At 38.6% G+C, this 24452-nt stretch overlaps 2 protein-coding genes across 2 annotated transcripts in view; both read left to right on the forward strand.

Annotated features, from left to right (window-relative positions):
- LOC134749607 (NADH dehydrogenase [ubiquinone] 1 alpha subcomplex subunit 11) overlaps window positions 1-7401 on the forward strand; it is a 219711-nt gene extending 212310 nt beyond the window's left edge. Inside the window, exon 3 of the transcript XR_010128503.1 lies at window positions 7343-7401. The gene's annotated coding sequence lies outside the window, so the exon portion shown is untranslated. The remainder of the gene's footprint in view (window positions 1-7342) is intronic.
- Window positions 7402-14493: 7092 nt separating this feature from the next.
- Window positions 14494-22280, forward strand: LOC134749306 (endocuticle structural glycoprotein SgAbd-3-like). The gene is made up of 5 exons (XM_063684204.1): window positions 14494-14550; window positions 20308-20458; window positions 20788-20940; window positions 21388-21594; window positions 22200-22280. The coding sequence occupies exons 1-5, from the start codon at window positions 14542-14544 to the stop codon at window positions 22250-22252; spliced, it is 573 nt and encodes a 190-aa protein (XP_063540274.1). The 5' UTR covers window positions 14494-14541; the 3' UTR covers window positions 22253-22280.
- Window positions 22281-24452: the final 2172 nt, after the last annotated feature.

Consider the following 24452-nt stretch of genomic DNA (forward strand, 5'->3'; position numbering starts at 1 on the left):
AGGCTGTATCTCATGAACCGTGATAGCTAGACAGTTGAAATTTTCACAAATGATGTATGTCTGTTGCCGCTATAACAACAAATACTAAAAAGTACGGAACCCTCGGTGCGCGAGTCCGACTCGCACTTGGCCGGTTTTTTAAGTTCTGTGCAGGGTGAATTTTTATATGAGTCGCTAACGGCCCGACCGACATCGCGCGGTGGCGGCAGCGGCGAGCGGCGGCCATAGGTTGGAGCGAGACACAGCGATCGGACCTTTCGTTCCCCCCTATGGCCGCCGCTCGCCGTTGCCGCCGCCGCGCGATGTCGTGGCCGGGCCGTTGTAGCTACCAGATCCCGTGCTGCTACGCGAAAATCGTCGTAAGGAACCTTTATAAGGTTTCGAAAAAGTGTAAATTGCAGTATTAATATTTTTATGGAAATCCATTTCTATATAGGTCCCATTTTAAACCAAAAGGGTACTTATTGTCGCTTGTCAGTAAGGCGCTATTTCCATATAGCTTCAATTAGAAATCAACCTTATCGACAACCGACAATGTGGTACCTTTTGGTTGAAAACGTCACATTAGGATCAAGTTCTTAGACACATGGCACATGGCACACCATGAATAAGCGGGCATCCCGCTCGTTTCTTCCCAGAACGTGCAGAATGTGGAATGAGTTGCCTCCTGAGGTATTTCCTTTGTGCTACGACATGGGATTCTTCAAGAAGCGGGTATTTAGGGTTCTCAAGGGTCGGCAATGCTTAAGTGGCTCCTGTGATGTTGCTTACATCCATGGGCGACGATGACTGCTTCCCATCAGGCGGCTCGTCTGCTCGTTTGCTGAATATCACATAAAAAAAAAAAGTTTCTTAGACCATAAGTTAGTAGGCGCTAGTAAAGTCTGGCACTAAAATGTATAAAAGAAAAAACCGGACAAGTGCGAGTCGGACTCGCCCACCGAGGGTGCCGTACTTTTTAGCATTTGTTGTTATGGCGGCAACAGATATACATCATCTGTGAAAATTTCAACTGTCTATATAGGTAGCTATCAAGTATCAAGGTTCATGAGATAGATACAGCCTGGTGACAGGCAGACGGACAGACAGACAGATGGACAGACGGACATAGGAGTTTTAGTAATAGGGTCCCGTTTTTACCCTTTGGGTACGGAACCCTAAAAAACGTTGACCCTGTCGAAGGGTCTTAGATATTATAATACTATTGAAAGACGAGAGGATTTCTGGTTATAAAACTTGTTTTGTTTGCTTAACGATTATTATAAGACCACAATTATGCATATTTTATAGTACCGATTACTAATACATACTTACATAGGTACGACGACGGCAGAATTATCTAGACGATTTCCAATAATTGTACCTAAAAATATAATGTTATTTTAGAACTGACTCCAAGGTTTCGAAATAGGAGGTATAGATCGAATCATATCAATTGAGCTAATGCCTGTACTAACAATGGCATTGTATTATTACAATACTATTATCTGCTTTTGTTCTCGTAGCCGCCAACTATAGTTACTTACAAAATAAGTTAGAAGTGCATTGGATGTATATTTAATTTTTAACCTTATTCCTTGTTGAATGGGGTTAAAATAGTCTAAAAACATACATACATACATACATATAATCACGCCTATTTCCCGGAGGGGTAGGCAGAGACCACGGATTTCCACTTGCTACGATCCTGACATACCTCTTTCGCTTCCTTCACTTTCATAACATTCCTCATACACGCTCGCCGGTTTAGGGTGCTCTTGACCTGGCCTTTCTTCAGGATTTCCCCGATCTGATCAGAGAAAGTCCGCCGAGGTCTGCCCCTTCCAACTCCCGTTTCTACCTCTCCCTTATACACTCTCTTTGTAAGCCTTCTTTCACTCATTCTTTCCACGTGTCCAAACCATCTCAACATACCTTTCTCAATTTTTGTCACTACATCTTCGCTCAGTCCACACTTTTCCCTTATCACAATGTTCCTAATTCTATCTTGTAATCTCACACCACACACACTTCTCAACGCTCTCATTTCCACTGCATTCACTTGGCTCTGATGCCTCTTCTGCCATACCCAACTTTCGCTACCATACATAAGTGTAGGCACCAGCACCCCTCTATGCACAGCCAACCGTGCCTTTTGCGACACCTTCTGGCTGCTCATAAAAGCGTTAAGTGCCCCATTCACGCGATTTCCAGCACTCACTCTCCTTTCAATATCTTTATCATGCTTACCGTTCCTAGTGAATAATGTTCCCAGATACACAAACTCTTTCACTTCTAGTCTAAAAACATGTTGTAACAAATGGTTTTCTACAGAGTGCATACATTGTGAATTATACTCAGCTTGTCAGTCTTTTTAGTTGTTACCCCAGACCACCCCAGACGGTATAGTTTTCATCTTCTCAAATGACTTTTTCGTTTAAGACGGTGAGCGTCGCACGCGCCGTGGCACGCGCCAACACACAATAGCACACAAAGGCCGACAGCTCGCAAAAAAAGAGACAATGGATTTTTTTATCAGATTACCGTCTTAAACGAAAAAGTCATTTGAGATGCAGACTATATACACGGTGTTTCATGACCCACTGAAAACCTAAAAACAGTTAGTTCAGAATCGATAGGAGAATCGATTGCGCTATATTTTAATGGGCATAATTTTTTTATAATTTTTTACTATTTTTACATGCCCAGTCTACAAGTTTGTAATGCCACAATATCCTAGCATTTGACACGTTACGTTTTTACGATTACGTTAATGAGCATCACCCTTAACTGGCCATTGGTAAACCTTATCTCGTTGCAGTAAGGTATGCAAGTGGACAGTTGACAGTGTTTACGATGGTAACTAGCAATTGTTTGACGTCACTAAAACCACGAAGCATCTTGTGTAGAATTACCAGTCGAATAGAATTGATTGGCAGTAAATAAGAACGAAAAAACTATACTCATCCTTTTCTTTTCGGTGCTAGTACTAGTGTAAAACAAAGGAAAACTAAACATCTAATATTTGTTTAAATATTTATCGGATTAAAGAATAAATACTCAAAATGAGTTCAAAATAAAAAAAATCTGTTGGGGTGTCTCAGGTTTTCAGTGGCTCAAGTAACACTGTATACTATATTAATAGGTACTATGTATAGTATGAATTTTCTCAGATGATTTTTTCTTTGTTTCTTTTAAGAGCGGACTACAGCACGTGCCAAAGCAGCCATGTCATGGACTTGTTCCCGTTATTTATTTCGGGGCTATACCAGTAAGCAGTGTAACCACTGCATAAAGGAAACAATACCACAGGGCGGACACGCCATACATCAAAAATCACTTGCGTTTCTATGTGTGAACGGCACGTCTGTACACGCGTCATGCGTCATGGTGTGAGTAAGTTGCTTAAAAATAGTACTGAGCGGCCGGCAAACGGCCGTCAATCTCATGTCGCGGGGCGAGGTAATTCGAATCGGGGCGGGGCGGTGCGTGGCCGTTCTGTATGTAATACTATTACTTATTCTGTGACAATACCTTTTGTTTAACAGAGTACTATAACTTTTTTTGTTTTCAAAACAATTAATAACTAGCTTAAATCTAAAATAGGCTCTTGAGGCATTGTACCAAGGATGCCGGCGGCATTTCCTCGCTGTATCGCAATGCTGATACGTCGTGCGAGGAAGCCGCCTCTTCGGTCACTAGTTACGTCAACCAGACGCTTCGCGATTTCTGCAAACAACTTGTCCGCGCTGGGACCCCATGGACCTAGAGTTTCAACTCCAAATGGAACGAAATGATATTATAACTAACTATATACCGATGTGAGAGGCGTTGTTGGTTTGTTCGTGTTCCCAAATATCTCCAAAACTGATCGGCTGATTCAGTTTTGAGTTGTCAAATTGGCCTTCATCGGTCGGCAAACGACATGAACTTGACTCGGTTCAAAACCAGTTAAATATCAGTTTCGCCATGATTATGTAACGTATATTTTTATGGTTATTAGTTAATGACGTATAAATGCTACGGGCCGTTGTCAAGCAGATTTTGGGATTATACTGACCAACTTTCACTATGGGACCAACACACGAAATCGCAAAAAAAACAGCCAAATTTTTTTTCGCGACAGAACAGAGGAGATTCGAACTCGACGCGAAGCGTGACCAGTTAAAGGCCCGACCACCTGCGGTCATAAACTATAATTTTGTCGGAGGGGTGCTGACCTGCGGTGAGTGTGGTCGTACATTTACTGCGAAAATAGGCTACGTCAGCCACCTGAGAGCTCACGATCGTCGCTCTCACTAACCAGAACAACCCAGTCGCCGAGGCCGAAACCGGCCTGGACAGGCTGATGATAATGTGGTATAATCCCAAAACCTCCCTGGCAACGGAAATGCACTTATTTTTTAGCCACCGAGTATATAAGTATTATATGTATACCTATTCAATATAATTTGAAAAATACTTATACATATTTTACTGGAACTTGGTTTTGGACCAAAGTTGTAAGTTGTGGACTAAAGTTACCTGATTTTACGGTACAATTTAAAATAGAAATGCCCTTTAAAACAATTACAATGAAAATGTAACCGCCTGTCCCATTTGAATAGCAATGATGACAACGAAAAGTTAAGTTCTTATATTATCTTATGGATAGGGTTTTATAATTTCAAGTTAGTTCGAACACGCTACGTAAAGTAGCACTGTTTGAGCAACTGTATTAAAAAGTGAGTTACGCACACGATAGAAAGGACGACAATCTCTTATGGCAGAACTTGCAAGTGACCAGATTTCAGCGGTAAATAATAGTTCCTAATCTCTCCGGTGGCGCTAGGTAGACTGGGGTATGACATGAACCATAAAGGTATAATAATATAGAGATGAAATGGGGGAGGGGGAACAAACCGCAGCCAAATAACACTAGACCCTACTAAAAGTGTTGTGTTCCTGCCGGTGAGTACCTAAGGTTGCCAGAGCTCGAGGGAGAGGAGTGTTAGGGTCGGCAAAGCGCATGTAACTCCTCTGGAGTTGCAGGCGTACATAGGCTATGGAGACTGCTTAACATCAGGCGGGCCGTATGCTTGTTTGCCACCGACGTAGTATAAAAAAATTACGTGACATGGCACTCTTCAGCTGTTTTTGTCATAGGCGCCTTCCGACATCCGATATCGGAAAGGTGCTTCCGATAAATTTAGCCATGTCGGAGCCCCCCGTCAGCTGTCGGACCGATAATATTTGTTTGTGTGCGTATGTGTAAGCATAATGTATGCTGTAGTGTGCGTGACCGTTAAAGACGGCGCCCGGGCGCGCCGTCGCGGCCTGACCTAGCGGATGTAGGATCCTACAATTCCTACATCCGATATCGGATCGGACAATGTGAAAACGTCTTTGATATTTCATCTCGGTGTATGGTGGTGCCGCCTAATTACCGTTTTTTGATGGACACTTTTTATGCATAGAGGTTTTTCTTTTGTATATCAATCAATCAATATATTTTATTTCAGACCATGTTCATAGTTTTAGTGTACATTCCCTTAAGCCTATGTTAGTTAAACCTATAAGTACTAACTTATAATAACTTATAATCTAAGCCTCTGGATCCCATATGTACATTGTCCCAATGTTTCCAGAAGGCGCAAGCAGGCGAATCTAACACTAGGCGCACGAGGCTGTTGGAACGCACCCAAGCAGTCCGTACGCGCCTCCACGAACATACCACAGTCTCCATATATATAGTCTCCATGCTACAGTTATTCCAAGAATGTCAAAATGACAATGATTTAAGAGCATTGTTGAGAATTGCATCAGTTAAAGTCTATTATACGTTGTTCCGGAGCATGTGCTCTACATCCTATCGCAAAGATCATCTAGAATTGCCTTTCAAATTAAAAACAACCCTAACACAATCATTTAAAGTTTCTTTTAAAACGCTTGCAAATTCCTTTTTTAGAATTAAGCGGACAAAGAAAATTGAACTCTAAAGAATTAACTTAAGGTCAGATTTTAAATGAGACTGTGAGAAGGATAATAAGAAATGGTAATTGTTAGCAACTGAAACGTGCGCTTTTTGGCACCGAAATCGTTATTTGAGGCATTAAACTATAAAAGAATAGATGCGGCAGGTGCAACTACACTGAAAAAAAGGTTCATTTAATCCAATAATAAATAGTAATAATCACTAATTTTCTAAGTCCCAGGACAACAAATTTTTTAGTTATTTTATATAGTAATTTGAGGGAATTACAATTTAATATTACCATGGAGATGTAAAATATAGCTAGCACCTATAATGACAACGCCGTTTACAAAACGGGTTTGTCATTCCTACCAAAGTTTTTTTTTCCGTGTATGTCAGTAACTGACGAACACAATGTATGTTTGTATGTATTTAAATTGTAAATTGATATGGGTACGATATTTTCTCCCTCGCCATTTTCTTAGATATTTCTTTGATATAAGCTGCCCTTATTGACATGGTATATATACTTGTATTGTTGCTTAAACTAACCTTAGTTTGAAAACTTACAAGATTATAAATATTTAACATTGATATTCCGACAGAAAATGTTCAAAAATTGTTAAACTGGATAATATGTAAAAAAATTGAAAATTTTCTTTAAGTATTTCTTGTAAAAATTCGCCAGAAATATCTTAACTTTTTCACTTTTTTGTAACAATCCACAGCTTGCACATCTGTACGTAACTAGCGACCCGCCCCGGCTTCGCACGGGTGCAATGCTGATGTATTATACATATAAACTTTCCTCTTGAATCACACTATCTAAAAAAAAAAACCGCATCAAAATCCGTTGCGTAGTTTTAAAGATCTAAGCATACATAGGGACAGACATCCATCCAGACAGCAGGAAGCGACCTTGTTTTATGTAGTGATACTTACATATTTTTGTCAGTTTTTTGAAGATAATTATTTTTTCTCTGCGCGAATGAGATTTGTACTCAGGATGACACAAACTTTAGTTACATTAAAGTAAATCTGAAGCTGTTCTGTTTATTTAGTGTTGCCAAAGGTAACGTGACTTACGTGACACAACTTATATATTTTAAATAAATAAGGCTATAAACGTAATTCGGATTAACGTCAAGATAGAAAGGGAGATATAACACAAATGCAAAGAGAAAGGGAGACCAAATGTTTAATGTTTTTTCTAGGGCAAAGCAATCAATGATCTAATCAATAATCCGCCAGCTGTCACGAAACGTGACCAAGTGGAATACTCGTAACTCGTAACATTATAGTAAGGTCAAGAAGGCTGTCAATATGGCTGCAACATTATAGTTCATAGCTTAGCGTTGATGGCCTAGTATAGGGTAAACTAGCATTATTTGTGACGTTTTCAACCAAAAGGTACCACATTGTCGCTTGTTAAAAAAAAAAAAAAAAAAAAAAAAAAAAAAAAAAAAAAAAAAAAAAAAAAAAAAAAAAAAAAAAAAAAAAACAAGCGACAATGTGGTACCTTTTGGTTGAAAACGTCACAAATAATGCTAGTTTGATAAGGTTGATTTTTAATTGAAGCTATATGGAAATAGCGCCTTACTGACAAGCGACAATAAGTACCCTTTTGGTTGAAAATGGCACATTTGGTGACAAGCCTATTCGGTGATATAAGTTTTGAAGACACCCGGAAAGCTAGTGAATTAGGGCCTTTTAAATGGGCCTCACGGCAAAGCCGCCGAAGCCGTGAAGCCGTGAGGTCCCATTTAAAAGGCCCTAATTCACTAGCTTTCCTGGGTGTCATGCTTCAAAATTTGTACCTAACACATTAGGCGTGTCACCAAATAATGCGAGTGTAGCCTAGTAATTATGGATGGTATAGAAAGGATGCCAATCTCTTATGACAGAATGAGGGCTATCGTTTTTTTGCTCACCAGTTGGCGCCTCTGTTGATGGTGGTCCAAAAGACTAAAGAACAGCTGTCAGTCATTGAAGTGACAAGTGACATTTGACATTTCGAACTATGGAAAAGACCACCATCTACACTAGCGCCCCTAGCGGCGAATTCATACGCGTTAGCCCTCATTGTTGCAAACGTGACCGCTTTCAGCTTTAAATAATAGTTCCTAATCTCTCCGGTGGCGCTAGTTAGGCTCTGGGACGTGAGTATAACATGTAAGGCAACAAATAACCCGACCAAATTACGTAGGTTGTTTTTGGTAGTATTTCGGTGTATGGTGGCGCCGCCTAATTACTGTTTTTTGATGGACACTTTTCATACATAGAGATTTGGCTTCTTTATATAGTCTCCATGCTAGTAATAGGGAGTAATAATGCAATGTTCTGCCGCCAGGGGCAGCACTATCACAAACCGTAAACCATTGCGTATTAACTTAAAATATATTATGCCTGAAACAGTTTTTTGACAAGTTTTCACAGATTATTTGTTACGAATAAATACGACATTGATGCATCAAGGCGGTTTGTTTACAGTTTGCGCTAGTGGCGCCCCCTAAGCAGATATTTGCGGGTTGTTAACAGTTTGTGCTAGATTATTATAATACCTATAGTTAGGAGCATTTAAAAAAATTGTATGAAATCTGTTTTTCGCGCCAAATTTTTACAATAATCAAAACATCGAAATAAGTCAAACATATGGCCATATCATTAGTTTAAAGGGCATACATTAAATTATCTAAGAATATTTTCCATAGTGTCAATAGAGAATATTTTCCAGAGAGGAAAATGGGGACTACGTTTGTATGAAGAAGCGGCCGTCCCCTTTCCTATTAGCTATAACAGAAAAGCGCGTTTGGTGAATGCCTTAAAATCAGCTCTTAAAGAGTGACCCAGGAGAACGTAACCATGGCAACGAGTGAGAAGAAAAAGTAAAAAAATCACCCATTTTTAGGGTTCCGTACCTCAAAAGGAAAAAACGGCCGGAACCCTTATAGGCACACTCGTGCGTCTGTCTGTCTGTCTGTCCGTCTGTCACAGCCTATTTTCTCCGAAACTACTGGACCAATTAAATTGAAATTTGGTACATATGTAAGTTTGTAACCCAAAGACGGACATGTAACGTAAACAAATAAATTTTAAACACGGGGGCCACTTTTGGGGGGTAAATGTGAAAATTAAAAAATAAAGTTTTTCAAACTATAACGTGTTACATATCAAATGAAAGAGCTCATTGCGAGAATCTCAAATACATTTTTTTTATAATTTTAGGAGAAACAGTTTAGAATGAGCATTCCCCCCTTTATCTCTGAAACTACTGGGTCTAAAATTTTGAAAAAAATACACAAAATAGATCTTTACCTATAGATCACAGGAAAACCTATTAGAAATGTGCAGTCAAGCGTGAGTCGGACTTAATTACTTAGTTTTTGATCCGACCCCTACGGGTTTTTTAAAGACATTTCACTCATGTTTCACATAAAAAATACATTTGTTTAAATTGTGTAATGTAAGGAACCCTTGGAACGCGAATCCGACTCGCACTTGGTCGGTTTTTTTTAAATTGAACCAGAAACTATTTCTAATTCCTTTTTGCCGCATCTAATCTGATCTCTTTCAAAACGCGACGAGTGGTGACATTTGGATCGTGTCTCGCTTTAAGGTCGGTATTTCCACGGTATTTCGGAACTATTCGTTAACTAATTTTACCTTTAAATGCAAAATAATGACCAGAGAAGAAATTCTTGACGTTTCCCAACTAAATTCTAAAATAAAGGAAAAAATTAAAAATGCATTGCCTCAGGTACTATCCGCGCGCGAATTCCGTGCACGGCTGAGGAATGTTAGGCGTCATGACAGAGTCGTGTCATTTTGTACGTACGGGCGCGGCGCACACCCCCCCACTTCCTCGACCTCCGAATGCACGGAATTGGCGCGCGGACAGTAAGACAACTCATGACTCCAGCGGGCTAAGCACGGTCGCACTTTTATCACCTGTCACTATGCCTGTCACTTTCGCACTTACCTACTTGTTAGAACGTGACAGGCATGGTAACAGGCGATAAAAATGCTACCGTGCTAAGCCCGCTGAACACCAACAGAACACATAGGTAGTTAAACGCCTTGGTAATAAAGCCGTGTACAGATATTTGTGAGCACGTTGGCCGCTCAGATTTATCTGATGGCGATTGTACTAACAAAACGGCGGCGTGACCTTTAGTTTAAACTAGTCCAAGCGATTTACAATCTAGACCAGAGATGATACTAATGCACAGAAAACATAAGGAAAACAGTACCACCAGTCTGACATGGTTTGACTGACATTCGCTAGCGTGAGCGTAACTTACTTTCCATGCATCTCGCTCGTACTGGCTCATTAGTGCGAGCGAGATGTTTTATAAAGCACTTATGGGATAATTTCGGTGATGCAAATCTGTAAAATGCGTTTTTCTCGGAGACCATTTGACGCAGATACCTTAAATTTGGAACACATAGCAATTCCTACCGCAAACACTTTGAATAATCGCTTATTTCTTATTTACGGGGAAATTAGGGGGTTGAGATGGATAAGCCGAATTTATTTACGGTTTTGATCTTATTTACCGACATTCATTAAATATTTTACCGACAATTGGCAACGTTAATTAATTCAATAAATTTTAATAATTATTTTGTAATAATTTTTTTGATCCTATTTTGTATTGAACTGTGATATTTTGTTATGGCATTTTGTAATTTCTTGTTTTGCCGTAGTTAAATTGACACATGTTAGATTAGGTATTAGATGTAGTCAATATTCAGACACAATTGTAATATTGTTAATCAATAAATAAATAATAATAATATTTTGATACGACCTTGACGCGGATTTGTGCATACGGAGTATTACGGTGAAATGAAAATCGTGCGTGAGATGCACGCCAATCACTAAAACGTTCATTAAGGTCGTATTTAAACCAGTTCAAAATCATAACAAATTGTTTAATTAGAATCGGTTTCTTGATCATCATTTCTGGGTGAATGCTAATCGTTTACGCTCCGTAGCGAACAAAGCGCAACTGTCACTGTCGCACTAATATGGAAGAGTGGTAGAGAGACAAAGCGTTTCGTTGTCGTAGTACAATTGAGTAGTTGACAAAAGAATGTATGGTATCAGTCGATCAGGTTTGTTTTGAGGATCAAATGTCTATATGGGACCCATTGGCTTAGAGCAATACAAAAGTCACAAATGATGGTCAAAGTCTGGCACCCGCACTTTACTTACACAACAAAATGGCAACACATCGTGACGTCACTGTGTCACTTTGCTTAGAAGCCGCTTTGCTTAGAAGCCGTTTCGATGTACGGAATACAAGGAAATTGCGATTTTGTCGGTGAAATGCTGCGTTTATGTATATTATTGCTGTACAATATTTTTTTAAATAAAATGTAAGGAGTCGAATGGTGCCGTTATTTTTTTCCTATTTGAAAGTTAAAAAAAAAACTTTTTTTTTCAAAACTGAGGTCTAGTATTTTTTATTATTCTCATATATTTTTTAAGTCTCCAATTTATTGTGATAAATTGCTCATTTTTTATCTATTCAACTAGATTTAGTTATACGTTATACAATTCAACATGTGTCAACTACCCTATTGATTTTCACCTAGGCTAAGCACCCAGCTATTAGTAACAAGCTACAAAAATCTGACATTTGCGACTGTAATGCAGTCGGCAGTTATGTCGAGTTGGGTAGTCTGAATCCGAACGGTACCTTTATGTAGATTAGGCGGAGTCTGTTTCTTAACTGTGTACTGTTGTTAGCTTTGAACCTGTCGTAATCACTTAAGTATCGTTCAAAGCTTTTATACAGATACATTCCGTTCCATAATTAACCGAGTAACTGCTAAATGTACTATATAAAGTACCTACCTACATATTTACCAAAAAAAAAGAATATTTGTGAAAAAAAAAGAAAACGAAGTGTCAAACGCCTCGTCCCGATCCGGACCGTTCTAGTTAAATCACGCGTATTTTTATACTACGTCGGTGAAAAACAAGTATACGGCCCGCCTGTTAAGCAGTCTCCGTACACTACGTAGTCTATGTACGCCTTCAATTCCAGAGGTGGCAGGTACATGCGTGTTTGCCGACCCTAACAGTCCGTATTATCACAGAATAAGGAATAGTATTATCATACAGAACGGCCACGCACCGCCCCGCCCCGACTCGAATTACCTCGCCCCGCGACAGCAGATTGACGGCCGTTTGCCGGCCGCTCAGGCCCCGTAGACAACATGCCAATCGCTAACGCTACGAACGAAACGCAACTGTCACTGTCAAACTAATATGGAAGAGTGATAGAGAGACACAAAGCGATTCGATGGCGAAGCGATAGCGATTGTCACCCTGGCTAGGCCCGCACTATTTTTAAACAACTTACTCACACTATGACGCATGACGCGTGTACAGACATACACATAGAAACGCAAGTGATTTTTGATGTATAGCGTGTCCGTCCTGTATTACCTAGTCCTGTTTGTGTATTACCAAAGAGGATAAAATAAGATAGAGCGGTACTGTCATAGTAAATTTTGTAACCACTGTAAATTCACTGCAATCTATAAAAACTACTTTAAAACTAAAATACTTTAAAATTATTTTTATATGATTTTGACCCATGTTCTTTTACTGATTATGCGTTAGAATTATAAATAACAAACGAAACCGTCAACGCCCTCAATACGAGAGTAGGCCAAAACTAGTGGCGCCATCTGATCGAGAATCAAATTTTCGTGATTTTCGAGGCACGTTTTTTCCTTAGACTGTATCCATCTATTACGGAGTTATATCTATCTTTGGTATTACCTAGTCCAAGGTTGAAATAACTTGTTTAAAGAACTTTTTTAACTATTTTAAAGGAACATTTCATCTAAGTAAACCTTCTTTACTTTATTTGCCACACAACCTTTTATAGGCCCACCCATCAATAAAACATTAAGCGTATCCTCGTTCATCTTCAGCAGAGCTGTTTGCCTTAATGAGACTGGCCCACTGGGTCGATACATAATATATTAGTTTTACAAACTAACTTATACAATCTATCACGGTCCTAGATCGTGCTTAAAAAACGCAGCTAGTAGGCGCATACGCATGCCTATAAAGCTCATACAATATTAAATAAAAGTATGAAAACGGATTATATCGCGTATATAGAATTTATCATCCCGACGTTTCGAACCCAAGGCCACCCCATACAAACTTCCACGCCCCCCTTTTCACCACCCTAAAGGATGACTTCTGGGATAAAAACTACCCTATGCTGTCCTTCCCCCGGGACTCTAACGATCTCTATACCAAATTTCAACCAAATCGGTTCAGTGGTTTAAGCGTGAAGAGGTAACAGACAGACAGACACACTTTCGCATTTATAATATTAGTATGGATAGTATGGATTAACTGAAATTGATGTCACTTAATATTGTCCCGAAGAAGGGGAAGACCACCCAACACCTGGTGGTCAGAAATTCAGAATGCAGAAAGAGATCCGGAAAGAGAGCCTGAGTACGCAGACAAGCCAGAACAGAGCACTCTGGCGCAGGCATACAAGGATCACAAGGAGACCCACCCCAGATAAACTGGGAAGAGGGACAGGAAAAGAAGATGTCACACATAAGTAATATTTTGTTATTATAGACGTGTTTGGCCACTTCGAGGGCTTGGTCACTTTTACATACAGTACTTTTAGTACATTATTTCTATTTCTTTCTAGCGAACTATTCGCCTGGTTAGTTAGTAAGTAAGTTAGGTTAGTTATTTATTTAATAACTTAGTTAAGAATTAGCTTTAAGTTTTTGGTTGGGGACTGAAAATCAGCGGTCTCGCTGAGTCTCATCCATTTTACTGCACAAATATTTGTTATTCTGTCTGATTCTTTATTGTACTCGCAATTGTATTGTAGGCTACGGAGACTGCTTAACATCAGGCGGGCCGTATGCTTGTTTGCCACCGACGTAGTATAAAAAAAATTTCATTGTTTTTTGTGTTGGTAAATATATTTTTATTTATTTTATTTATTTCAGTTTAAGATTCATTTCATTCGTTCATTAGGTACATTTTGATTAAAATAAGGATTTCTAATATGGCAGCGTGTACTTACACCTAATAGAAATCCAATAGCTTCATAAATTCACACATAGCAGCTTCCGAACCATCGACATTGATCGATAAATATTCGTGATAAGTATAGAGCACCGAGGGACATCGAAAAGTTCAGTTGCAACAAATTAGCATCCATTAACGTATTTAAAATACACATCCAATTAAAAATAACATAAAATAATTACACTCACATTAATAACTATGGAAAACACGCGAATATCGAATTTATATCAACAGCTATAAAGACCTTGCTAGTAAAAGGGATCAGGAAAGAACGTACGATTTCAACCTCTTATTAATCTCATATTGAGCTAGCCGTTACATAAGAATCTAAACTCTATTCTTAATGTTTTAGAGCTCTTTTTTCTATAATTTTAGTGTAATGATACGAGTTTTATAAAGTAAATAAAATGCGATCCTATATCATTGGAATATTGAACTGAAGATGGTATAAATATGCTTAGTATCTTCAGTTTAGGCACATTTTAGTGTCATCTCCCTTCGAGCTCACATCACCATGAAATACGTTAGTAGTTTCTGTTATTTTGTGTTACAATTTAGTCCTTTGTGTTACGTAGTGTAGTGCAGTTTTTCAGTGCGTTTGTACAGTGCTGGGGTTGTGAAATAATTATTGTGTCACGATTTAGTATTGCTAGCGCATAGTTTCTGTATGTGTTAATAGTATTTTGACGTTTTGTAATAAGTGCTAATAATTTTACACTTTCAGTTTCAGACCTATGTCTAAATTTATGTACAACAATACAAAAATTCTTTATTGCTCACCAATATAAAAAAAACCGGCCAAGTGCGAGTCGGACACGCGCACCGAGGGTTCCGTACTTTTTAGTATTTGTTGTTATAGCGGCAACCGAAATAGATCGTCTGTGAAAATTTCAACTGTCTAGCTATCACGGTTCATGATATACAGCCTGGTGACAGACAGACGGACAGCACAGACAGACAGTGGAGTCTTAGTAATAGGGTCCCGCTTTTACCCTTTGGGTACGGAACCTTAAAAAGCATGTACGATCGTGAAACTAAAAATTCTAAGTCAAGATAAACAACATACTCGTAAGTATAGGTACTTATTAAATTAAAAATATTGATATTATAATATTTTATTACTTCAAGAAACTAAATAAATAATAACAGCATTAGCAACCACGATGAGACTCCAATGTTCTAGGTCTAAAACTAGACCGTAGCGTAGGGCATAGAGTAACTTATACTAGAGCGGTACTGTCATAGTAAATTTTGTAACCCCAGTAAATTCACTGCCATCTGTTGACACACTTTAAAACTGAAAATAAATATTTATAAAAGTACGATATAATGTATTTAAATATGGATAAATGATTTTTTTATTTGCATTAATTATTTTTATGATTTTGACCCATGTTCTTTCACTGATATGCGTTAAAATTGTTAAATAACAAACGAAACCGTCATCGCCATCTATACGACCTTAGGCCAAAGCTAGTAGCGCCCTCTGAACGAGAATCAAATTTTCTTGATTTTCGAGGCACGTTTTTTCCTTAGACTGTATCCATCTATTACGGAGTTATATCTATCTTTGCGTAGGGTAAGTAGGTTCACATTCACATGACCTTTCGAGCGACATGAGAAAGGGAACAGTTGAACTTGAGCTCAGTGCATTTTATGGGACAGCAGGTAAAGAGCCCACCAACGTGCTCACTAGCGCCGCTGCTAAATAATTGTGATTATTTAAATGAAAGACCTATGTAACTCCGTGTAAGATGAATACAGTCTAAGAAAAAAAAGTGCCTGGGAAATCAAGAAAAATTTATTCTTGAAAACAGCTGCTCTACCCCGCCGCAGTTGCGTCCAGGCCCCCTCACCCCTCACCATACGGTCCAGATTGTAATTTTATAATTTTTTACCCTTGAATACACCCTCTCCAACAAAGAGTTAAGGGGCCCACTGACTATCAGTCCGCCGGAAGATATCGGCCTGTCAGTTGTTCGGAACTGTCAAATTTTTGTTTTAACTGACAGGCCGATATCGTCCGGCGGACTGATAGTCAGTGGGTCCCTTTAGGTCAGTAAGGGTCAGTAAGTTTTTTGAAGGACAAAATGAAAGGGAAGTAATCAAATGATGGCCAATATTTTTTTGTTTATAAAATCATCTGATCAGCAAAGGGGGTAGGTTAGTTTGGTTAGAAATTTACTGATCAACTGATTTTTCAGCTAACCAATTTTTGCGGATGGTAAATTGTAATCCAAAATGAAATAATCCGCTTACCCACTGATTGTTAAACTGATTAATGGTGGATGTTCTAAATCAATTTAGAGCAGCTCAGTACATATTAATTGCGAACTTGTTTAGTGTTATGTTAGAAATACTTTAAGTTGCTGACCAAGTATACATTTTGGCTGACCAAATATATATATTTTTGTTCATCAAACTAGGAATAGTTTGCAGATCAATTAAATTACATCCATTTATTTATTGCCAGCAAAATTTTTGTATATATGCTGTCCAAATGATTTAATTGCTATTTTTTTGCACATCGGTTTTAAAACCTGTTGATCATTTAATTACTTCCCTTAAGGGTTCCCTCCATAAATGTACCATGCATCGCATGTGTAGCTGGAGGCAGGGGCCTCCACCTTTGACTGCCCAAAACAATTTCCCGCTATAAACAAAAGTTTTGATTGGATAAAATAAAATTTGACGTTGTCTACAATACGCTGTATGTACAACCTAAATACAGTTGAGTTGTTCACGGCCTAACTCAATTCCTGTAGGATCACTTTTGTTCTAGCCATACTTTTGATGGTTTTTCTAGTTTGTTAGTACTAAATTATATTTTATTCTGTGGCTCAGTGCATTGAACAGGGCAGAAGGTAAAGGGAAACCGAGCGATTGCAACAGAGTACTAAGCTCTGAGATCTGTCCTTTGACCTTCAGTCGTTTTGTCATCTAGTTTGTGTTTGAGCTTGTACGAGTACCTATAATAAGATCATCTTGATCTGGAATATTCATAGCAATATTATGCATATAGAGCATACAATTTTACAAGTTATATGTTATAATAATTCGTAATATCCGTAAAATAGTCCTTTATATTTTTAGTACAAAACATCGAACTGCGATTGTTGCAGTGTGCTAATTTCATAAATAGGTAATTACTGCATAAATAATATAGGTAGGTAGATTTTTTATGAATGCATATATTTTTTGAAATTAATAATATTTACCTATTTGAATAAAATTGTAAGTTAATTAAGTTGATTTTAAATAATTTAAAATAAATAGGAATCGTAAACGTTCACTCATGTGTCAAAGTCTAATATTTAGCTAACTTACGTGGGTCCAATGTTAAGGACCCCCAAACGCATTGAAATATCTAGTAGGTACAGCCCCGTCTAAAAATATCGATACGGACAAAGTGCCAAAAATATGTATACACGACCTTATATTAAAGTAGTGTATGTATACATATTTTTGGCACTTTGTCCGTATCGATATTTTTAGACGTGACTGTACCTACTATATTGGTCTTCAAATGACCCATTTATAAGTCGATAAAAATCTTCGATCTCGATTATTCAATCATCGTAATCGGAAATACCTACTTTTTAATTAAACGCAAAAGGAACCATTTACCACTTGCTGTCACTCATCAATCTCATCAATCAAGCCTTTACCGACTTAAGAGGCCGTAGTCGATTTTGGAGCAAAAATTTAATATTGATAGATTTAATCGTTGAAATTATACACGTTTTGTTACGTAATATCTAAATAACAAGTATTGGTTTCTATTAGCACATTTTCTCATCTTGCCTTTTAATAATAAGGTCGCGAGCGTACGTCACCGGTAATATATGAAGAGAAGGGGCAGTTTTTAAAAATTCGTCAAAAAATTATGGTGGTAAATTATACAAATTGATGTATAAGAATAGTTTCGGCAAATGTTGTAGATTGTTTAAGTATCCAAATTACGTTGAAAGTAAGTCGATTTTCAGAGAAATTGTTACATGTTTTGAAGTAATTTCTGGAGAAAATCGAATTCGTTTAACTTTCATTTCCTCGAATTCTAAGTCATATAACAAAAATGTAATCTGATAAAGGTCAAGTACAGAATATGTGTAATACAAATTTACCATTTTTAGCAGTCCAAACTTTACGAAATTTACAAATAAGAGCTACAAAATCAGTGCTTTACGCGCGTTTACCTAAACGTCCTTCAGAAAAAAAAGTCATTACTAATTTAGTGAGTCTGTTTTCAAAAAATTGATCTGATAAAAGGCAAGATAAGAAGACGTGCTAATAGAAACCAGTACTTGTTATTTTAATTTGGTAACAAAAGGTGTGCAATTTCATCGATTAAATCTATCAATTTTACATTTTTGCGACTAAAATCGACACCGGCCTCTTAAGCAATGGATTAGCCAAATAAACATGTATGTTCTTATCATTCATCAGTTGACTTTTTGCTTGGCCAATTTCGCGTGCAGCTTTTTAAAGTATCTTCATTTGGAATGATTTGATGTGAATTAATTTGAAATGAGGTTAAGACCGTTAAGTCATAATAAACCAGCCAAGTGCGAGTCGGACTCGCGCACGAAGGGTTCCGTACCGTTACGCAAAAAACGGCAAAAAAATACGTTTGTTGTATGGGAGCCAACACTTAAATATTTATTTTATTCTGTTTTTAGTATTTGTTGTTATAGTGGCAACAGAAATATATCATCTGTGAAAATTTCAACTGTCTAGCTATCACGGTTCATGAGATACAGCCTGGTGACAGACGGACGTATCATCATCATCATCAACAAGAATAATCAAATTTATCTACGCTCTTGGTATATTAAAAGCGAACACGGATTTTGAGTCGGCTTTATCAGTATATTTTGCTTATATCTATTCTGGCCTCCGATATGGCGTACTTCTCTGGGGAGATAGCACAGACGCCAAAGATATATTCATCCTACAGAAAAAGTGTATACGAATCTTAGCGAACGTACACATTCCTAACAGCTGCCGCCCTCACTTTATACGGTTTAAACTGTTAACGTTGCCCTCAATATACATAATGGAGGCTGTACAATTTGTCAGACAACACACAGAATTATTTCCATTAAAAGTCGATACGTGTTAAACTAGAAGTCAATATAGAAATAAGCTGCTACTACCTAGACCTAACTTAGCTATGTATAAGAATGGACCACAGTATAAATGTATCCAAATTTTTAATAAAATCCCTAATGCTATCAAATACGAACTAAATGAGAAAACTTTTAACTCTAAACTGAAAAGCCTATTAATAGAAAATTGTTATTACACAGTCGAATCATTCCTGGAAGATAATACGTTAGATAAATATGACACCGAATTAGTGTAAGACTGTATCACTTTAATATTAATTGACATTCATTAAATAAATAATAATTATAATAATTTGACAAGTTAATTCAATCAGAAATTATTGTATCGGTGCATTGTTGACGTTGCTATTGTTGAAGTTACTAAATTAATTTATGTTATTAATTGCAATGTGTAAATTAGAATTAATAGAATAGGAAAACTGTACTATTGTGTGCCCTTACAGGGTGTCATGAACTGGCTATATAAAATGTAACACCTTATTATGTACATGACAATGCAATATTGAATAAATGACTAAATGACTAAATCATCATCATCATATCAGCCCTTTATCGCCCACTGCTGAGCATAGGCCTCTCTTCCAGTACGCTACTTGTCCCGGTCCTGAGCTAATCTCATCCAGAAGTGACCCGCAACCTTCCGGATGTCGTCCACCCAACGAGCCGATGGACGCCAGGGGCTTCTTTCATTCGAAAGCGGCCACCATTCCGTTAACATTTTAGTCCACCTGCCATCACTCGTATAGACGGACGTATAGCGGAGTCTTAGTAATAGGTTCCCGTTTTTACGCTTTGGGTACTGCTTATTTTTTTCAATCAATGAATAATGTTATTGTAAGAACATTTTTAAAAAGAGTGTGTGTATTTAGACCACTTCTGTGGCAAACAAGCATACGTCCCGCCTGATGGTAAAGCGGTCACCGTAGTCTTAACACCTGTAACTCCAGGGGTGTTACAAGCGTGTTGCCGACCCTTTAAAAACCTGCACTCCTTTCTTAAAGAAGCCCATACAGTAGCCCCTCAAAAATCACGTCTGGGAGCTCATTCCACAGTACAATGTGTGACCATTTAGGTTTTAGGATACCTATCACAAGTTATAAAGCTCCCACAAAACCGGTTCCTGAATCCTGATCTTTTGTTTCTATTCCCAGTTCGCCGTCCTTGCCCTGGTTTCCGTGGCTTCCGCGGCGCGTCTAGACAATGTGTACCTGCCTCCCAACGCCAGGTCTTCAGGCGGCTCCAGCGCCGCCCTACAGACCCCTAAGGGAGGTTCGGTCCAGGGAGCACAACAGAGCCAAGGAGGTAAGTCTACTTGATGATAGTTCTTGCTCGTTTCCCCGTACTACAGCTGTCTTTTTTAAATTTCTAACGCCAACGCCGGTGGTCTCAGGGCAGGCCTGTAGACTTCTAAGCTTGGCTCGATCCAGGAAGCATAAAAAACCTTACACATCATCGTTATTAGATATTTTCCATTCATCGATTTCCTGGACAAGAGACACTTAATCGATATGTTTTAATTTTTGTTCAAAAAGCGAATGTTTTAAATTTTATATTATAAAAACTCTCCTTGGGCACCCCTCAAATTTAAAACTGTTAAACCTAGATTTTTAAATTCCTCTTCTATCTTTCAGGTTTCAACGCTCAAGCTCAAAGCTACTCTAGTGCCTCAGCCAGCGCCTCAGCCAGCAGCCAGGCTGAGATCCTAAGGTTCGACAACGAAATCAACGAGGAGGGTTTCCGATATGCTTATGAGACCAGCGACGGCACCAAGGCTCAGCAGGAAGGTTGGTTAATTTATCATTATTTTCTGTGGGTAGCCGTTAGATACCTCGGAACGCCAATGCAGTTCGCAAACATCTGAGGGAATATTCAAAATATCCTATATTCAAGTAGGCCTAGCAATAAGGCAACAAGCACTTTCGAATAGTCTATGTAGCTGAAAATAATCAATTGCTGCGTCAATCTACCAACACCATGGAATTGATGGAATGTGTAAAAGCCACTTGGCTTTTAGGGCTTCATTCGTGTGAAAAGAATGGTTGTAATACAGAGACAATCACCGTAGTTCGTCGCTTTCGCAAATCTTAAAACAGAACACTAAAAACGCTATAATTGTGGGCACACCACAGCGCAATGGAAATAGCCTTAAAACCCACTCCTCTTTACACCATACTGTATACTGTAGAGGAAAGCCTTGAATCGCAAATCTACATTAATCCCCTTTTTCCTAGGCCGCGTCATCCCCGGCTCCAAGCCCGAAGAAGGCTCGCTCCAAGTCTCCGGCTCCTACTCGTACGTCGGTGATGACGGACAGACGTATTCAGTGACGTACACCGCCGACGAGAACGGGTACCACGCCGAGGGAGACCACCTCCCCACCCCGCCGCCGATCCCGGAGGCGATTTTAAAGAGCTTGCAGCTTACAGCTGGGAATGGTGGTAAGTTTTTGACACCACTCGTTATATTTACTCAGCTGGGCTGCTCCAGATTCTAGTAGACACTTCACTATCTCCTACCTCTCATGTGGTCTGTCAGTTTATGCACATACTTGGACTCAAAGCCTCCATTCCATTGCATTCCCATACTGAAGAGCTGACAGCTCACGGCTGCGAATGGTGGTATGTTTTTTTTATTCCATGGTTTTAGCAAGTAAGTGTACGGCCTTAGTTAGTAAGAAGACATATACACTTGTAACAAGCGCGTTGTATACTTTAACGCATTCACTGCCAGTACAGTGACCCGCTAGGCAGCTAGGCTGGCGGGTCCTATGTTCGTAGGCGCTTTTCGCTACATACGGTTTTACCCGTGTTATCGGCTACGCTCGTAGCGCTTATCTCGCACTTTTAAAAACGTCTGTTATTTTTTGTCTTTTTCTAACAAACAGAAATTTCAAAAAATTACTTGTCAAAATGATGTTATTCAATCTGGCTACATTACACCCACGCACGGCGACATTTGAGTCAACGCCTAGTATTTTCACTAAAGCAAAAATCTTTACAAAACTTTGCTATAAAAAAACGTAACGGCGTTTTTTCTTTTTCAGCTCAATATGATAGCCAGAGGAGTAGTTACGACGCGGACAAGACTGGCTACTAACATACAAACATACAATTAATTAATCCATTGTATCTCAGTCAGACAAAAGCATAGGTATTGATTAGTTTTATTGTGGTTTTATACCATTTTTGTAATTTTATAATGAGTTTTGTTATTGACTGTCATTAATGGCCAGTATGTGTTCTTTACTTGTTAATGTTGATTTTGTAATAAAAATGTAAATATCTTAAAATATCATCTGTGTTTTTTCACTTCTAATTTCTTATTTACTTACCTACCAAAAAACAATCGGAAATATGGGTCCTTTTGTATGTAGTTTAATCATAATTGCCGACTAGTCTGGCCTAGTGGGTAATAGTGACCCTGCCTGTGTAGCCGATGGTCCTGGGTTCGAATCCCGGTAAGGGCATTTATTTGTGTGATGAGCACAGATATTTGTTCCTGAGTCATTGGTGTTTTCTATGTATTTAAGTATTTATATATTATATATATCGTTGCCTGAGTACCCATAACACAAGCCTCCTTGGGCTTACCGTGGTACTTAGTCAATCTGTGTAAAAATGTCCTATAATATTTATTTATTAATAAAAAAAATATGCTTCAGGCGGCCTGGCAGGTGACAATCGCTTACGCTTCGCCATCGAATCGCTTTGTGTCTCTATCACTCTTCCATATTAGTGTGATAGTGACAGTTGCGTTTTGTTCGCTTCGTAGCGTTAGCGATTGGCATGTTGTCTACGGGGCCTGGCAATAAGAAAAACCTTTTACACTTACCATAGAGTAACTTATACTAGAGCGGTACTGTCATAGTAAATTTTGTAACCCCAGTAAATTCACTGCCATCTGTCGACACACTTTAAAACTAAAAATGAAGATTTATAAAAATACGATAGAATGTATTTAAATATAGATAAATGATTTTTTTTATTTGTATTAATTATTTTTATGATTTTGACCCATGTTCTTTCACTGATATGCGTTAAAATTGTTAAATAACAAACGAAACCGTCAACGCCATCTATACGACTGTAGGCCAAAACTAGTAGCGCCCTCTGAACGAGAATCAAATTTTCTTGATTTTCGAGGCACGTTTTTCCTTAGACTGTATCGATCTATTACGGAGTTATATCTATCTTTGCACTTACTTACTTAATGTTATTATGACAAGGTTCTAGGAAGTGGCTCATGTTTTAAGTACTTACATTGATAGAGTTAAACCAAGAGAAGTCTGCAGAGATTTTGACAGCACACGCAGTGCCAGTGTTATAACGTCATCATTTCATAAAAGTTTGATGTTTAAAATAACACCTGCACTAATAAAACTTGTATTATCCTAGATTCAAGTTATACATTGAAACAAGGTTCAGCCTTCGATTCGTTATTGTATCTACCATACAATTAATATAGTAGCAATTATAATGATACATACAAACTGATATTTAGAGATTCGTCATGATTATGAGTAGTCATTTAAGACAACTCACTATAATGACATAATGTTGTAAATTGAAACACTAAGTCATGATCTTTGTTTTATAATTATAATTTTCTGGTTCATAATACCTAGTATTTCTCAATACATTTACCAGCGACCCGCCCCAGCTTCGCACGGGTGCAATGCTATTTATACCAAACTAAAACGCAACGCGACGCAGGGTGTATCAATCATAGACCTATCAACGAACGCCGTAGGCCCGCCGCGCCGCGTCGCTTCGCGTTCGCGAGTTGTTCGCTTACGTTTAACGGGCCCACTGACTATCAGTCCGCCGGACGATATCGGCCTGTCAGCAAATGTTTGTTCTAAGTGACAGGCCGATATCGTCCGGCGGACTGATAGTCAGTGGGCCCCATAGACGCAGCGTTACCGGAATCCGAACCAGGGAATCTCCTGCCGACTACAGGATTTTAAGTTAACATTATTATCATAGTAAATTTACCTGTCTTCTTCTTCGCCTAGCCTTTTCCCATATCATTTGGAGTCGGCTCTCCTCGTCATTCTTCGCCAGGCGTATCTGTTCTGGGTCGTCGAGACATCTATTTGGGCTTTCTTAAGGTCTTTGTTAATGACGGACATCCAGGTCGTAAGGGGTCTGCCTCTGCCCGATCTTTTGGAGCCGATGTCGATGTTAAGGACTTGTCTGGTCATGTGATCTTCCGCCCTCCTCATGACATGGCCATACCACTTTAAGCGCAATTCGGAGAGCTTATCTTCTATTGGCCGGATCTTAAAGCTACCGCG

Source organism: Cydia strobilella, chromosome 18, assembly GCF_947568885.1.
Source record: "Cydia strobilella chromosome 18, ilCydStro3.1, whole genome shotgun sequence".
NCBI lineage: Eukaryota > Metazoa > Arthropoda > Insecta > Lepidoptera > Tortricidae > Cydia > Cydia strobilella.

Bases quoted from the DNA above. Each gene is read 5' to 3' on its own strand.
- LOC134749306 (XM_063684204.1), top strand. The intron at 20,459-20,787 runs GTAAGTCTACTT...TCTATCTTTCAG, and splicing joins AGCACAACAGAGCCAAGGAG to GTTTCAACGCTCAAGCTCAA. The intron at 21,595-22,199 runs GTAAGTTTTTGA...TTTCTTTTTCAG, and splicing joins GCTTACAGCTGGGAATGGTG to CTCAATATGATAGCCAGAGG.